The 18,993-nt window shown below is 42.7% G+C and overlaps 1 protein-coding gene across 3 annotated transcripts in view; it reads left to right on the top strand.

Moving 5' to 3' along the window:
- The window catches only part of LOC105834722 (hemicentin-2), a 118,391-nt gene that overhangs the window by 72,362 nt on the left and 27,036 nt on the right, over positions 1 to 18,993 (top strand). For all 3 annotated transcript variants that reach the window (XM_028194917.2, XM_036289271.1, XM_012677398.3), the window contains 3 exons: positions 11,318 to 11,450; positions 14,725 to 14,933; positions 15,485 to 15,802. In XM_028194917.2, the coding sequence (XP_028050718.1) occupies positions 11,404 to 11,450; positions 14,725 to 14,933; positions 15,485 to 15,802 (574 nt within the window). In that variant the 5' untranslated portion in view covers positions 11,318 to 11,403. The remainder of the gene's footprint in view (positions 1 to 11,317; positions 11,451 to 14,724; positions 14,934 to 15,484; positions 15,803 to 18,993) is intronic.

Below are 18,993 nucleotides of genomic sequence, written 5' to 3'. Positions count from 1 at the left end.
TTTTTTATCAATTGTACTAAAAATAAATTTTTCATAAGTTAGATTAGAATAAAATCTATTTATCTAAAATCTAACGATTTTCTTTTGCAAAAGGCAAATTTAAACAATGATATATTAATAAAGTTCTAAAACTGTTAATATTTTTCTCCTTTCTAATTTTTCTCTTAATGCCATTTTAAAATAAGGATTCAGCATAAATTGACACATCAAAACACTGTGTAAATAGACAATATCTCTTAAAATATCTTTAAACAGAGTTTTGAACAGAAGAAAGCTACGCAAATATAGATATGTTTACATTACATTTTGTAATGATTTTGTAGATCAATTAACAGAGTTGTACCTTAATTTCTTTATAAAGCTGTGCTAAATTTGTCTTGACATTCACGTTATCTGCACGTCGTACGTACACGCGCCCTTCAGTCTCTCTGCGCCATAATTTGTTTAAGAAAATTGAGGTCTATCTTCTTGACTGGAGCTCTAGTCTTCGCCATTATTTTCGTCGGCGTTGGCGACTATACCTGCGCGGAATTATACGGTAATTTCGAAACGGCGTCTTAGCCGACGCCCTATTTCCGTTCCAAGAAGTAATCTCGAGCCGGATAACACGTCGTACGCCGTTCGTACGCCGGAAAGCCCTCTTTCGGGATACGCGGAAGGGTATATACCGAAAGCTCCCGTTAGTTTACTGCCACGTGATTTCAGACTTTCCTGCCCGTTCATGTTCGCCGTGTGGTATATCACGTTCTTCTTTGGATTCTATCCTCATTAGCTTTGCTTTCTCGACTCTCCTCTTCACTCGCGTCGGAAATTCAACAAAGAAAAATTATTATGTGTGCGAGCAATCTCCCGTGATTGAGACTTGCAACGACTGTATTCTAATGATAAAATTGATAATTCACAAAAATATAAAATTATTAGGAATTTATATCATCCGAAATTATCGCAGTTTTAAACGGGCGTTATATTTTCTGATTTGTTCTAATTACAGTATTTAACGAGGTAAATCGTTTAAAGTCACTTAGCGTTGAAAAATAGTCGGCGATGAGAGCGTATAAGCGATATACAAATTAAAATATTCCCATGTTCTAATTACTGACGCGCGCAACACGATTATTGAGGAAATGCAGATTAATAACTGAACCGCATCGAGAGCACGTGAATAAATATTCACGACATGCGTCCTGATACTCGCCACTGAGCACAATAACTCATCAGTACCCGTTGCAGTATGATTGAAAAATTCTTTTCGATAGATAAATACGAGCATATTGCCGAATACAAATAACGCAACGTCCAACGTCCGTGCCATGTATTTAAGATGACCCCCTCCCCCTCTGGATTGAAAAGATCTTTAAAACTCGCCAGTGCGCTACTGGAAACCTTTTTTCCTCGACTCCCTGCAGCCTTTTTTCCTCGACCGGGACGTTCTTTTAACGGGAGTAAATAAGTAACAGGATACAAAGAACGGTCTGGAGGAACTTTATCGAAGGAGCACTCAAATCTGTCTTCTCCTTCTCTGCAAAGCGGGTTTCTGTAGAACAATGTCCACGGAAAAGCTGCAGCTTTAAAACTCGGATGGAGGGTTTGGCTAAACAAAAAGTCCTTTAGATATGTTTTTGTACTTTCTTATAACGCTAGTAACGCTTATTTTTATCCCGAGTTAGTCGACTCCAGAATTCGTTACTTGACATCCAGCTTGAATTTCGCTTGCCCGCAATAGTTGTCATTAATGAATGACGATGCTTAACACTCAATCTTGTAAATAATCCGTCGGTCATATATATGCTAAAATAGGAAAGAAATTCTTTTATAAATTATTTCTTTAATTTTATGAATTAATAAAAACAATCCCCATTAAAAAATAAATACCAAAAAACATTTATAAAAGAACAATATAGAAATTCTGCTAACATAAATTCTATATTAATTTATGAAGATATCACATACATGGCACAGTAAATTTACTATGTGTCGACATCTTTGATCTGAATACTATTCTCTAAATCTCGAGTGACGAGTCCAATTTTCCACAAAAAATTTTGTAAAGAAATGACATGTAAATATAATATATAACATTATATTGATATTATACATATATGGCACACGTATATGCAGATGCGATCAATTTAACATGTCTATATCTGAGTTAAGCAGATTAAAAATCATAATGCAAATGTAAAATATATTATACATCGCACCTACAAAGGAATGATTTTACCTCTGCGATGAAATGCATTATGTAACACCGCGCGAGATAACATGGAAAGCATTATATTTGAAGACCCGAGTATTCGATTCGACCGCACCTCTTGAAAACTCTCAGGGAGTGCTGGCTGCAACGAGATTCCGCGGTGTCCAATGTCCCATATTGTAAGGATATTGTCGGATTCGTGAGCGGAAGAACTAGAAAGAAACGGCAGACATATCGAAAGGTGGGAGACCAGACGTCGCGCAGACGACGAAAATATAAAAAAAAGTAAAAGACGGACGAATTCACATGGCGCCGAGTTTGAAAGTGATCGCGGATGCCACTGGATAGGCGAGATATTCTTCGCGTTGAGGGTGGGAAGGGCGGCGAAGAGAGAGAGAGAGAGAGAGAGAAAATAGGAGCTGTTTTCGCGGGTTCCTCCTCTCGAGAGTCAGATACACACACACACACACACACACACACACACACAGACAGCAGAGAACACACACAACGAGAACGAGAATGATGCGAGAAGAGAGCGGGGAAACTTGGCACGCGTCTGGCATACAGGACTGCCCGTTAAAACCTGCGAGGGTAGACACCAAATGCTATTCCGCACACGGCTTTCACGCTCGGCGGCACATACTCAGTGTCTGGGAAAAATAGAAACAGGAGAAAGGATTATGGGGGCGAGAACGGGAGGATAGTGCGCTGCCGGCCGATAGAGCTCCGCGCCACGGTCGTTTAGCACGTTCTTGTGCTCCGCGCGAAAATTGGAAAGCACTGGGGCACGGCGTGCGCTTTCGCCGTAATTTTAAATGGCCGCCTAAAACTGGTGCGCGCCTCCGATGAACCCGCCACCCTGCCACCGTCTTTTCATTTTCTTCAACGAAACAGGGCGCGCTCCGCCCGCCCGTGGTCCCGGACTTACAGCGCGGTAACGCCGTATCGAGCCGCAGTGCGAATCGTGGAATTTTATTCGCGCAGTCGATTTCATCCGCGCGGTAACCAATTTGAAACTCTGTTGTTGCTGCATAATGCAGCTTGCATCGCGATGATTTCTCCAGAGCGCCCCGGCATTTCCGCTTTATCTGCAAACAAACAGAACGTCGTAATTTATATCGCGATCCCGACCTTCCGCGTAATTCTATTTTGCCGTATCAATTTTTATACGGGTAGAATTTCCCTGCCTCTCTCTTTCTCTCTTTCTATTTCGTGTAATCGATTGCTTTATGAATTCATACCGGCGTTGCATCATCTCGTGCTTATATAATTATCGGCGTTCGCGTTTGAATGTATTTGATTAAATGAAAATCTCGCCCATAATTGGAACAATTACATTGCGCGTAATTACTGCAACGATTGGCGATTCGCCGAACGAAATCTTCCATGCGTGAGAAGCCCGTGCAATGTTCCCCCGTGGATCGTTCTTTCATATATATTTTTTGGTGCTTCTCTCGCCGCGATCGATGATTATTACCTACAACTTCTCCGTCGCCGCAGCCAACAAAGTGATTTCACCTTTTCCCGCTTCGCGTAACGAGCATCGAGACTCCCGATAATTGCGGGACGCTCGGTGCGGTTGCGGTAATTGCGCCCGCCGTAGTTTGTGTTTATTTTTCCCCCGCCGCGGGGGAGAGAGAGACGAGGAGGGGCAAGGAGACCGACACCGTGCACGCGGAGACGCACGCGGTGCACGCGTTCGTCTGGTCGTACACTATATACTCGCATCGAGGGCTACAATTCCCGCGATGCACCACCACCATCAAACGCGTCGTCGCAATTGCGTGAATACGTGTGACGATGATTATTTAGTAATCTATAAATCAGGAGGTGGGAACACGGGCGAGACCCGACATTAGGCCCTGGCAAATGATCCGCCGTCCAACGAAGGTTCAACCGCCGGCGCGGTAATTGAGATAGCGCGGCCGAGGCCGTTTATTTTTCTCTCGCTTCTTGATCGAAGGGGCAGCTGGCTGATATCACGATTGTAAATTATAATCCCGCGGGTTTTTGCGTTAAAGAATAATATATAACTACGAATGCCCGTGGAGCTAGCGTACCGAGAGCCGCTATTTATTTTCGGATCTTGCTCGTTTTCTGCTACTTACCGTCGCAGTTTCGCGTTTCTTTCTTACTTACGTATATATATATCTTCATCGTAAAAGTATGCTAAGAAAAAGAGAACCTTACGACCGAATGACCGACGAATCGGGTCGAAACGTTGCAGCTTTTGTGCACAATAGAAGCAACATAATTCATACGCCGCACCGATCCCATGATTATACATCTTGCAAAGTCACGCTTTCGTGGGAAATATTTCGGTACCGATATCCGATATTTCAAAGAGTGCCTGGTCGCGATATGCTAGTACTTGACTTTAATGCACGACGTCCATAATCGTCGGGGCTAAAGTAGAACCAGGTTGACCGACATGCAAGTCATTACTCCCACGATCGAGAGATTATTTTTTTTTTTTTCGCTACTTAGTGCCACTGGAGGACCATAAAATTATATCGCGGAGCTATGTCGTGTGAAGGCTGTCAGTCGTAAAAAAAACCAAGTTTAGCACGAAAGGAGACCGTAAAGAAATGAAACGTCGCTTCACGTCATTTTAGAAATATATACTTACGCAATCCGTTGTTTCTCTACAAATATTTGCAAAAGTATATTAAATTAAGATATATTAAATCTGCAGATTATAATTATGAATGCAGATTATGAATGTAACGCAGTTAGTTTAGTAAAATTCAGAATTATTAAAACTAGGGGAAGGCTACAAATAATGCAAAGTAGTAAGGCGTATTTACGATATTTCTTAAGATATAATATAAAGATATACGAATTATTTGAGTACAAATCTAATCAAATCGAATTAAGTCAGGTAAAATAGTAATAATTTAAATATTTCAATAATTCGATTCGGGTGAAATTTTATCAATTCAATTTTATTTAAAATAAAGAAAAATTCGATTTGACTTGGCGTCAAAAAACTTTGATTCACACATCTATAATATAATATCGCAATAAAGTCCTAGTATACGACAAACTACAAAACAAATGTGAATGATAAAACCCGACAGTTTTTATTATTTCGCCTTTGTATAGAATGACGATTAATTTGTATTGTCCTTTCCATTTCATTATTCTGATAATAGTATTTTTAAGGATCGTAATACCGATTGTGAGCTTCTTGTATTTTATGCATATATATATAAGTATATGTATATACATTCCCGTAACTCATAAGAGAGAGATTAATGTCCCCGGCGGAACTCGAGAACTGTAAAGCTCCGCTACAGAACTGTTCTGTTCTATGCGAAAGCTGTTATTCGCGGAGGAAACAGACGCAAGGATCGTGATGCGACTATAGAGCGTCGTAAAGAGGAGTTTAAAGCATCCCGCACTCTACAAGGAAAATTCAAGATTTCTTGCCGCGACCGAATGCGACGCGCCGTCGAGGCTCCGGTTACAATGATTTTTAAAATACGTTCTGTGTAAATACGCGGATGGGCAAAAGTGCTCTTTAGTGCCATGAATTTTTACGATGATCTACATATCCGTGAAAAGATGCGCGCGAATGGCGAAAATGGAACTTCTTTGTTTGCACATCCATTTCGCCCATCGAGTCATAACGTCCGCGACTGCAAACAGCTTATACGCGTTTTTATATTACGCCATTTATTATCCTATAAACTGAGGACTCTGATATCTTATGCGGCGTGCTTCTCTCCACAATACCAAACCATTTATTTGATTTAATAATTCATTCTATTGTCCAAATGATATAGTAATGTGAATGTAACGACATATCTGCATATAATCTCCTCATTGTATGTGAATTAAATTAAATTCTTCAACTAAGATTTTTATAATCTTAAATAATTAAATAAGGTATTTCATAATTGCGACATATTTTTCACACAGCTCTCCTTGTACTTTATTTTTACTTTAACACACTTTTACTTTCTAGAAATTAAATTTATTGCATATTTACGTGATGTACATACACTTTTGTAAATAATATCGAGAAAATTCACGCGGTTATTTTAAGGCTGAACTAAATTTATTTTTCGAACGGAATACCTAAGTAGATTATCGTCAGCTTTAGCTAGCTGCTAATATATAATTTGTTGTCACGACGCCTTATAAATCGGTTTTGCACAGCCCGAGCAAATTGGTGATATACATAATTCTATTCGCTTCTAAGCAAGCAGAATCCTTTAAAGTCATAATAATTAACCGCAATAATCTGTAGCGTAAAAAGAACATCTAATGTGAGTAATTCATTAGTATTACAAAAAATGGCTTATATTATAAAATAACTGTCTAAAACGAATTGCGAATTAACTGCATGCTTGTAATTATAAATTATAATAACAGATTTTGACTACGACTTGATATTTACACCTTTGTATTTGACTGTAATTAAATTTTTGATTTACGCATTAAAAAATCTTACAAATGGAATAGCTATTTGTAAAGACTATTTTATGAAATTATTATGAATAAATAGAATAAAGCTGGCAGAAAGTGATTGAAATAAATTGATGCTACGGTGTGCAATAATTTTTTCAGAATTGCGGTAGTCAAGTGGCAAAAGTTGTAGTTAGTAAAAGTCACGGCGTAATGGCTATGGTAATTAGTAGAGATTAAGCACGCGATTGATAAATAAACTCGATTCGACGTCGACCTGTATACTTCGCCGATGAATAGTCTTTGATTATCTTTCGAGGACATGATGATTTATCTAAGCCTATTAGGCAAGCGACTGACTCTATCGATTCTTACCTCGTCGCAGTGCCGGCTTGAATAGCATTTTCCACCCGTACACGATTTTCAACCGTTGCACGTACTTCACCCGGAGTAGACGGTCTACTTTAAAAATCGAAGCTTCGTATATAATCTATCTGTGCGGCGCGAGATTATATAAAATTATGAATTATTCTCCCTCGTCGAACACTTTGTCGTCCCGCCACCGTTGCAGTAATGACTGCTCTTGTTTCCAAACTTTATCGAACTGTTGATTAGAGAATTCCTTATTGTAATAACTTTCGGAGTTTCGTCGTGTCCGGGTTTTTCTTGACAATCCAGCGGAGAGCCCGATAATAATAAACCTATTGAAATGTTCAGATGACTTTTACGTGTCGTCTGGGATTCTATCGAGGAAATAATTAAGCGCGATATCGAAATGTTCTCACTATAAGATATATAACCCATCACATCTTGACGTAAATTGGAGCATCCACCTACACGCTGGTTACGAATATGACAAACGATTTCGGCGTCCACGCTCCATCGAACGTCTTGAATGTATTTTCTACGCGTGTCACGCGGCCCACGTGTATCGGCCCTTTCGTCATCGTCTATATCAATTTAGCTCCGCTGTATCCTCATGCTTAAGACCTATTATTGTAGAAAACATGGGCATGTTTTATATACAATCAAACTCGCATGCTCTTCTATTAAGTCATTCGATCGATGCTTAGGTAAATTATGCCCGTGTGCCTTGTACATGCCTTGAGAATACAAACGAAAAAAAAAAAAAAAACTGTTTTATCATTTTACAAACGCTTGGACGTCACGTCATTTTCTTCGGATCTTCCGTATGAAGCCAGTATATCACAGAATCACCGTTGGTCCATTATATCAATCGGCAACGTTCATGTAATACGCGATTAATGTTAAACCGCTTGAAAGATCTCTCTGTTTCGCTCGAGAAAATTGCCTCGGGCGTCATTCCTATTTCCGCAATAATCGTGTAGAGCTGTAATTTTAAAGCGCACAGTTACGATATAACGTTCTCGTTTTATCGTCTGATAGCACTGGAGGGGAAAAAAGGAATAATAAACAACTCGCGTTCGATTAGCCAACCGATTTAGCTGGCTAATTATACACCTTAAATCTCGAGTGGTTTTATTATTCGGTGCGAGTCGTTGCCGTAAGTCTATTCGGACAAATGTAAAGGTTCGTAAATTTTACAGACAAATTTTTATGTATTTCGTCACATTTTGAAATCTAATCTTTTTTTTTTTACTAATAATTTGAATGCTAAATTAATACCCGTCGTCAGGTTTCAACTTAAACTGTTTAAATTTAGATGTACATTGAAATATGTATTATTATATTCATAATCTTATCAATATTATATTATATTTACTGCAATTTACTCGGGTTATTTTTCGCGCTTAATATAAGTACGAACATATAACATTTCAGAATTTGGTCTCACCATTTGGTAACATATTGGCGGCCATCAGCTGCCAAAAAATAGCTGCACACACTTCGCCATTGAAATAACGTTGTATTTTATTTCCTGATGGCGACCGGTGCCGTGAAGGAGGAAAAATAGAGATCAGAGAGGAGGGAAAAAATAAAATCCGTTAAATTTACGTCGTCAATAAAAAGGAAAATAAACGTGGCATCCAGGGCGCGTTCACCCAAGGCGATCATCTTCGAGATTCAGGGCCCTCCCGCGCATTCGTGGAAACGGCAAGATTACTTATTTATGGTTTCCCCGCTCGGTAAAGGAAGGATAGACCCAGGGCGTGTGCTTGCGTACGTTTGATGTTACCCTCAACCGCGTAGTTAACGGGAGTAACCGTTGATGGATTCGTTTTCCACGTAGATGGATTATTTATTAACCCTACGACTGCCTCTAACGATCTCTACCGGGAACGACGTGGGCGTTTAGGATTCATCGTGACATTTGATACACGCCACGAGTTAAGTATCTGTTTCGTAAGCAATGCGGAGTTCGTAAGAAACGCCGACGGAGAGGGCTGTCGTTAAGCATGCGTCAGAATGAAAAGGATTCTCGTTGCTCGTAATAATGATCGCATTAACGAGCGAGAGATCGCGCGCGCCGATAGAGATTTGCGTTCGCGTTCTTTCGCGAAAAATAGACATTACGCGGATTCAACGAGCGCGGTGTTCATCGATCGACATGCCGCGCGCGCCGCCGCCGGGAAAAACATTCGGAATTATCTTTACGAGGCAATCGTGTATTCCAGGGTAGTGACGGCGGCGTTGCGAACTTTAATGCGGCGGCACCACGGTTATCCGCGCCACGGGCAATTTCCGCCGCGGGTTCTACCAATTAGTCCGGTAATAATTTTCCGCCCGTGGCTCTCGTGACGGTGGCGTATCGGTAGCCTCATCCGCGATGCAAATTTTTTGCGTCAACAACGTGCACGCGCGAGTTATTCGGAACCCCGTGCTTTTCATCCTGTCGCGATTCGAGATGGCCCCGAATGTGGCACATAATCGTCGTATTTTCTCCAAATCGTCCGGTATTTTCTTCAAGTGCTAGCAGTGACTACCGTTGAGGGACTATGACGACTTAGCGCCGGAAGCGTCATGTACGTTAATACACTCGCGTCCACGTCCCTCTAGTCTTGCTGACTACGACGACGACGAGGGAGAAAACGACCCGCCCTCTGTGTCTTCCATTCTCTCGCCCGTCCCTTCCCGTCCCCTCGAACTCGCGGAAAATGTATGATACGCCCATTCGTGGAGTTAAACCGCTATTTTTCTTGTGATAAATGAAATTGTTTCGCGTGCGGCGCTTGTCACGCCCGTGGACGTTCCGCAAGTTTGCGCGGAGCTTCCTCGAGTTTCCTTCCGGACTGCTTCGAAACTTCTCCTGGGATTAAATGAGATCGAAAGAATGTGCCCGCTTTACGATCCGTAGAATTGTTTCCCATAAGAAAGAAGATATCTTGATTGCGTGAAACACAATCGCATACAATTTATAAACGTCGCGTTAAGTCGTATTATGCATGTCAATAATCGAGATAATAAATCGACATTTTAAATTAGTATATCTTTGAATGTTTCTTTATAATATTGAAACGTGGAATAAGTGAAAATCAAAGAGAAGTTGAGAAATTAAACAATATATATATACTTGTTTAATATTAATTCAAGTTAACAAGATATTACATATAAAGTACATGTTAATGTATTAATAGCATTGATATATTAACATGTGATAACAATAACGTTTCACACTTCCATTTGTTAATATACACGGAAAAGCATTTCATAACACTACCAAGAGTCGAGATAGAACGACTACTATGTTTGTTTATCGCGTTTCTCATATCGACCTACCACCCTGCCGAAAGTCAGCTGGTATTCTAATTTCAGATTCAGAGCGTTCAGCACGATTGCTCCGGATCCTTCGGCAAACACTTTGCACGTTCACGTAATATCTTCGCAGATTTCGAAGTGAAGAGAGTAGCGCGCGCGCGCGCGCGCGTGCCTGCGAACGTGTCACCGCCAGACCGGAGATCCGTTTTCTTGGCTACTCTAGCCCTCTTTCCCCCGTTCCCTGTAGAAGTGTCAGCACTTTATAGTACGGGACGAAAATTCGTGGACTTTGAGATTGGCCCTGTTGCGATCAGACGTCGAGCAACGAAATACTAGCGTGGTGATCGATGGGGTCCTTGGGAGCGATCGCTCCCGGGACACGACGCTTCTTCTCGAGAAGCGATCGAGAAGTCCGATGAGACGTCAGGGAACGCGCCGTCGTGGAAAGATAGCCTCAGCATCACTGTCACACAGGGACGAGCGAGAGAGAAAGGGAGAAAAGAGGAAGAAAAAGAAGGGAAGGGAGACAGCTCATTAAAACGCGATATCTCCATCTACATGTAAATCTAATCGAGCAGACAAAACCGCAGCGACATCAAACCACCGTTAACCGCTGTCTATCCCATCAGAGACGAGAATGGCGGGACTTAAGCTCGGATACGACCTCGCCTTTAACCGTCAGCGTGTACATCACCGCTAAATTCTCGTGTAATGAGATTTAATCCTGATGTTTTCTGTCTATGAAAACCGCATTGTACCAACGTTTTACCTGCGCGTTGGTAACATTTTGTGTTGTAGAGACCTTGTTAAGAGCTTAAGTATTGGTTAGGTTTTTGCGGATTAAGCTGCCCGTTAGTCTCTGCCATAAAAAAAAAAGAAAACAGTCATAAAATTTATAACATTCTCGAACGTAATTTCGGATTAAATTGCGCGAGTTTAACCGTAACATTTCATTTAAGGATGATACGGAATTTCTATTGATCAAATCAGAACAACAAATGTATTTTAAGTTTATCTTTCTCTTTGTTGCAGTACCAATTGTTGCCATTGACGGAGTACTTGGGAACAAGGTGCAGCTTCCTTGTGACATTCGTTCCACCAATCATGACGAAATCAGCATGGTGTTGTGGTACAAGGAAGGCAGAAACGAATTACCGATTTACAGGTAAGATATCTGCGGAATCCTAAAAATCACCGATTGCCTCTCGAAGGTCTTAAATTCTACTTTTGTATCGCAACAATTTTTTAAATTTGCGCGTGCAAAGATACTTTTCTTTGAGCCTTATAAAATCTCAATGTGCTAGAACGAAATGCATTCGAGAAAAACTTCTCGAACGTAAGAGTCATTCATATCATTTATAAAGCGCACTTTCTCGAGGAAATCGAAAAGAAATGAGTTCAAGTACTCAAGCCTGGAAATTTCTCGCGTTATTTTCCACAGAGGAGTTCATTCGGTACTCGGGTCGCCGTTTCGCTTCCGCGGCCCGTGAAATTTTGCATATAGAATGGCGGTCGGCACAAGCCGCCGAGTCGTCGGGTAGGAGAGTGCCGCGACTAGGGGGGAGCCCCGACGTTAGTATCCGGTGGGTCATATTTAAGAAATGTAATAAGGTGTAAGATATGTGTAGGACGAGGATGGTGATGCATCGTCTCGGGGTGGAAGGGCGGCGGTTGGGGTATGCGAAGCGACACCAGGGCGGCGGGGGAGCGAGATCGTCGCGCTTGTTGTAAAGTCAGTTTAATCCTCGCCGCGACGAGGAACTTTAAATTTAAAGGCGGCTGCCGTACTAAAACGTCCCTTCCTTGCCCTCACTGGCGTAACCCTCTCCTAACATCGCCCTTACCTTCACGGGACCTCTCGCAGTAAAATATTTATTGCGTGACATCGTGTACGCTTATCGTACGTACGCCAGACAGTTAAGGAAAGGAAACTGCAAGGCTACGTGAGCATGATCGCCGCATAGTTCTCTTCTAAGTATTCCTCCTTGCATATGCATTCAATGCTTCGTTCGTGATAGGGGTAACTCATGGCCGGGATGTGCACGGTCGTCTCATCAAGATTTTCTCGCCCTTTAACTTATTCAATCAAGAGGAACGAGCGGTTCTTTTCTTTCCCTTTGGTTAATTTTATCGATTCAACGGAAACCGCCATGATCCTTGAGGATGATTGAATCTCTCCTCGGTTATCTGCATTGGTACGGAGTTGATTCAGTTTTTCATTTACTTGAAAGAGAAGGAAAGCACTGAACGGAGCGCTTAAACGATTGACTGCATTCTTCATGATATGAATATTTGTTCGCGATCGTAGCTCTAGATCTTTGAGTTTCAATATTACTCTGTAATATTGAACACTCAGCATCTTGATCGAACAAAACGCTCGATAATATTTACAATCTCTCGGACAACCTTTGCATTTTACCTTAATAGATAACACTCTGCAAAATCGAATCCACTCGATTCCATTCTACGTTCTCTCTTAGGAAAGTTTCAAGACACTTAAAACCATCGGAGCGACCTGGTGAATTTCTTCCCTCGCGTGAGACTTGAAAGCGATCGATTTTTTTAGTGAGTAGCTAGTACAGAATACAGTAGCCAAGTAAAAGGTATGATGAAAGACGCATTTGCTTGCACAGATCTCAAAAGTTGCTTAGGATGTCATCGTAACAAGTCGTCGGAAGTTGATATTATTTTTATCAGAGAGCCAAGTTACGATATAATAAGAGAATAGAAATAAACGAAATTAATTTCCTACACGGAGCGATGATTAATTAAGATCATACACGTCCGCTACACTCGGCGTTTCAGTATATAATGCGCGCTATCTCATGTACACAAGTAGATATCGCGAACTATAAAAAGAGCGGCGCAAGTTCATCTACACTCTGCAATCTCCCGAGATAACGAAGAAACGGCTGTAGGCGATGCCTTTCCGGAAAGTCTCGGCGAATCAGCCTCTCAGGTCGTGATCGACGAGCCGGGTGAGTAGGCAGGCGACCGATCGATCTCGAGAGTCGTTCCGCCGCCCGATGAACGCCGGAGTTGCAGTCAGAAGACCGATATGGGAAAATCGCTTTTCAGGGTTATCGCGCGTGAGAAAAGTCGGTCGAACGTGTTATATCCGCGGGTCGTTCTCGTGCTGGGCGACGCGACGGCTCGTGGAACCTGTGCTCGACCTCACTTCGAGGTCTGCCTTCCTCCCATCGCCCTGTCTACAACGAGGCGGGCAGACGGACGAGCGAGTAGCGTCGGTCTCGCGTCACGGAAGCGGCCCCCCCTCGTCCACTGGAAGTGCGAAGTGGAAGAATTAAATCGTATTTCAACGTCAATGCCGCGGAAGCAAGCGTGAGAGCGGGATAGCTTTGGGACTACTCAGTCACGAGCGAAAATCCGAACTCCCGTGCAGTCGCGGAACGCAATTTAACTTTTAGTCGCTCGCGAGAGGAGCCGTGGAGGGCTCTATCCTTTCCCCTCTCCCCTCCAGGGTACCTCTTTTCTTTCTGTCTCGCGCGAGTTCTCTTATCCCCGACCATCAGTCTAATCCGTCTCCCTTTGCTCCTATTCTTGCTCTCTACGGATGCTTAATAAGCAATCACGCACTGGAAACGGCTCCCATGCGATTTCGTACGTAGACACGTCTGTCCAACCACCAATCTTGAATCGTAATTCCGCGAACGATTCTTCAGGGTAGCTGCTGCGCAGCGGTAGGGCGGGCCACGTGCAAGCGTCGGGCACGGACGACGAACGTAATGTTCCGAATTTAATCTTTTAGTCTATTATCCAGGTTCGTTAATTTTACCGTCCGTCCCTAAAGCTTTTGTCATGTAATGGGATAAGAAAATGGTATAGCAATTTTGTGAGATTTTCACACGTCAGCTATTTAATATAATACACGGTTACAGAAAATTACAGTAGGGCAAATCGTGCTAATTATAATTTTATCGATCGGAAACTTTTATTTTATAGATAATTAATTTAAAATATTTAATTTTATAATTGACGAGAAACCTTGGAACGAATGTTGTATTTTCGATCACAAGTGGTCAGGAATGTAACGCTCGTTATTTATCCTGTAAATCAATTCAATCATGACAAGCTTTTAATAACGACGGCAGTATGCTATCTCAATTGCAGATACGCTGCAATTACATGACAAATTATGTAATTAAATCGGTACAGTTTTTGGTACATGAATAACGAGCAAAACGGTAATTATTAGCGATAACTGACTCTTGTTACGAGACGTGTATTCCATCGGAATCGTTCTAGTATTCTACGCCTATTAGCGAAAAATGCTGAAATTCTATATTATATAATTTAAGCATCAATAATTAATGATACAGCACGTATCGTTAAATACACTCGTAATGCGCTCATATCTCATAACAATCACCAAACGTACGGGATCGTTACTACAGAGAGAGGCTAATCGATTGTTGCAGCTTTGACGTTCGCGGCCGGCAATACAGCAACGCCCGTTTTTGGTCGTCGCCCACGGCATTGGGACCAAGAGCTTTTTTCGTCACGGCGACGAATCCGGCTCACCTCAGCATCGATCGGCTGGAGAGCACCGATGAGGGGATCTACCGGTGCCGGGTGGACTTCAGAAACTCGCCGACGCGGAAACAAAGGATGAACTTAACCGTTATAGGTGAGCTCATTGTATCCCGGTGAAACTCAATCAACCAGTGATCACGCAACAATTAAAGTCGGTCCTTTTGATCAGAGCGCGGTAATGGAGGTCGCGTCAAGTATCGAAGCAAGAAGCACCGTCGTGCTCGGGGCTTTCCAAGATTGCTTTTATATAATGTAATTTAACGTTGGGATTATAATCGTTCAATTCGTCGCGCGACATATGAGAAAGTTGACGCGCGTACGGGGGTTTAGAATATATACATTTGCTCTCGATACATCTCGTCGTGAACGTTGACTTACGAACTCGGCACTTTCCGGCGCATAAATTAATCTCGGCGTAAGCCGCGGTTTGCCTCGCAAACTGGGAGCTGCCGCGGTAATATACTTCGTAACTACGACCTGTTTTGCGGCTATTATAACAGTTAATTCTGCTATAACGCCAAAGTTCTGCCGGATTCCACCGCATCGACCGCATACGCATCTCTCGCGCTGCTGACTGTCATTTCGCTAGACGAATGATCGATTAACATCCCCGTTGGATTCTAACGACGCATGCTATTCGCACAGTGCCTCCGTCGAAGCCGGTAATATTGGATGGGGCGACGAAGGCCGTTTGGGGCGTCGAGCAGCGGTACAACGAGGGGAGCGACGTGAACCTGATTTGCCAGGCCCGTGGCGGCAAGCCACCCCCGAAGCTGACGTGGTATCTCGACAATATCGTGATAGACGAGTCCTCTCACTACGATACCCAGAACGGGTTAACGATTAACCACTTGGCGTTTCCGAAAATTGGGCGACAACACCTCCAGGCGAGGCTGATCTGTCAGGCCAGCAACACGAACTTGGTGCCACCGAAAGTCAATTTATTCGTCCTCGAAATAAATCGTAAGTCGTTGACGATCCTAATCTATCTTTTTCATAATTTGTTGTGCTGTTTATTGCGAAACTGCATGATGATTGCTTGTTTTCGTTCTACCTTTCTCGAGTTTTCTCGAGTTCGTACACGAGCCAATTTCACGAGCGAACTAAACTAAATTTACGCAAGTTGTCGTAACAGTGTAATTCTAACTTGTAATGTTATGACAACGCGACATTTAACGTTCATAGTGACATTAATGGATACGCCCGTCGCATAAAAATAGCATTCGGCGGCGTTCGTAATTTCGATCCGGCGTTACGAAGTCGGTGGATTGCGTTAGCGCAAATAGCGCGTTCGAAATAGTGTCTTACATAAATAGAAGAGTGTCGAAAGAGCTTTCCATCCTGTAATAGGTCATAAGCGAGGATTAGCGCTGAGTCAGCGTGTCGATCATTTCGCGCATAAAAAAAAAAGATGAAGGCCCTTCCTGGTGATGCTTAAAACGAATTCCCGATTACCTTAATGCACGCCCATAACCGCGAATGACGATCAAGAAAGTTCTACTTACGCGACCTACTTTGTCAATCTCTATAATGTTGCATGCTCGTGCAATACAGTTTCTTAAACATGTTTTTACGGGAAGCGCAATCTATCAAATGGGCGTCATAGCCAGGCCCAATTTGCCCTAAGAGAAAAAATTATCTCAAAGCCGGAAAAAAAGATCGTAGATAAAACTTGTTAGCATTGTTACTAAGCACTTTATAAACCAATACATCGACGTTTCGAGATGACGTAGCGTCAAATTACGGAATCGCGTTTTATACGTGTATCATTAGAAAGGTATCGTTTTTACTTTACATTTTTACTCCCGCTAATCATTTCGTGGTGGAATGTAACAAATTGTTGTTTACTTTTTCCAACATTTTGTTGTATATAGCGCACAGCCGTTAAACGTAAACGTGCCCAGTGGACGTAAAGTGTTGCGCACACGTAGTTCCATGTAATCATTAATGTAAGTACGCAATTATCGCGTGCATAACGAGCTACGAGAGTTCTCCATTTGCGCGTCGAGGTAGACATGGAACTAGCGACAAGTTGACGCGCGTATTTCGCGAAAGAAAAAGCATTTAACCGCGTTTCACCTATATTTCCCTATCTAGGGGTATCTTCCTGAATGGTCGTTCATTACTCCGGTAGGAAGCGACAAGTGTCGCCACTTTTGTGAAATAAAGTCGTTGACCCTTGACGCGTTAGTGCAACACTGGTGTAAGCGGGTGGATTATAAGTTATACTGACAAGCCTCGTTTGTCGCGTTATCTTCGCCGGTTTACGACCTTCAGGATCACACAGCAGCGTGTATCAAAACGGCATATCCACCGGCAGAATCTGACGCTGCCCGAAGGAAACGAATTCGGGAGAACAATCGATGGAGAGACCGATGTAAATTGGCGTTTCCCTTCGCTTCCGTGGTTGCGCCCGCGTTTTAGGCAGGTCCTCGTATCGTAGGCACGTCGTACAGTGGCAAATCGCCTCAACGGTCACAGGGTACATGCACCGAAGGCCTTTTCACGTAACCCTATAGCTGGGCCAAGGTATTCACGTGCTGAACCTATTAGTCGTCCGGACGAGATTGGCCGATGAAGATAACGGTAACGCCTCTCGCAAGACGGATCAGTGAATCGCGTGCCTCCTGGTCCGCAGCTTCGATTCCGTGTTTCCTCGTGAGCACTTGGCGTGCGACAGCGCGCCCGCGTTCGGGGCGAGCGTTGCAGGTTGCTGGCGTCGCGCGGTCGATAGACGTGAGACGAACAACACACGCGTGTGCGTGCACGTCTATAGGCGCGTTAATCACTCGCGTATGAGTGCCTCACTCGCGCGCGGGTGGATGGGTGAATGCGTGTGCGCGGCGAGGTAAGAAGGTGGCTAAGATATCGTGGAGTAAGTGCCGGCGCGGCTGGAGAGGGAGTTTGATTCTTAATGACCCAGTAACGTACGTCGTGCTAGACAGGCGGGAACGGCAGAGCCGAGCGGAAGAAACTATTCGAACCGGCGGCGATAACGTTAATGTAAACACGCGTAAAAGCATTAGTGCCTGACGGAGCAGCAAGAGGCGTTAATTCGAGGGCGCTAATTCCGATTGATCTCGCCGATCACACGTTGCTCGCGCGCGCGCGCGCACGCCCCCTGGCAACCTTACGTCGTAAAACCCCGCGCGCGGATTAACTGGGCAATTCGCGATACACGTTGCAAACGCACGCTAACCATATTCAATAACACACACGACTATAACGGTATCCTTCATTGATCAATCGCACACGTCTGCGCCATAATAATCTACATTCTTACGTTTGACTGAACTGTGAGAATATTTTCAAAGAGGAAATGAAACTCTGTCGTAGGAGTTTCGCTTTTTGCTCGCTTAAAAAGAAATTCTAGTTTCTTATTTCTACTAGAAATAATAATTTCTTTTAAGCACAATTCTAACTTCAAAGTCATAATCATAATTTTTACAGTTAGCACGTAAAAATGGATGTGGTTTTATTTCTGTGTACAAATTACAATTCAGATTGTTCGAAGGAAATGCATTTGATAGTTATGCACGAGAGTAGTTTGCACGAACAACTAATCCTATATCAAGCATAAATAATCAGAGAGTATATGTAACTAGTAGACGCGAACATACTCTTGTATGCGAATAATTTCGTATACTCCCATGGGTAATGCCTATTAATTCATACGATGCGTGCCGAATCCGCTCAACAGAACAAATAATGATAAGCATGCGTGTCCACGCTCCCGTCCGTTCGAATGTGTATCAATTCGTTCTTAATTGCTGTCACATAAATCACCTTGAAATTTTAATGACCCTATTAAATGCCTTTGAAACAATAAATTATCCCCTTCATCAAGATTTAACTCTTCGCATTCGAAGTTTATCTCGATTGAGTGAGATTGATGGAATGAGATTCCGTCCCTCTTAAAGATTAAGGACATAAGTTTGTAATAACTTTTTCAATTAAAAAAAAATAAAAAAAAAATTAATTTCAGATTTTGTTACATAACAGCAGATAAATTAGAGGCTAAAGCTCTTGTAGTGTCGTGACATTTCACAACGGTATCGCGCTGTGTTGTAGCAAGATTCGATCGGCGAGAATGTGAAAAATAAGTGAGCGAGCACGAAACGCGTGACGCGGCTGGCGTGACGAAAGCTTTCGGA

This window comes from Monomorium pharaonis, chromosome 7 (genome assembly GCF_013373865.1).
Source record: "Monomorium pharaonis isolate MP-MQ-018 chromosome 7, ASM1337386v2, whole genome shotgun sequence".
NCBI classification, from domain to species: Eukaryota; Metazoa; Arthropoda; class Insecta; order Hymenoptera; family Formicidae; genus Monomorium; species Monomorium pharaonis.
The sequence above is the reverse complement of the archived record's forward strand: the minus strand, read 5'-3'. Positions and strand labels throughout refer to the sequence as shown.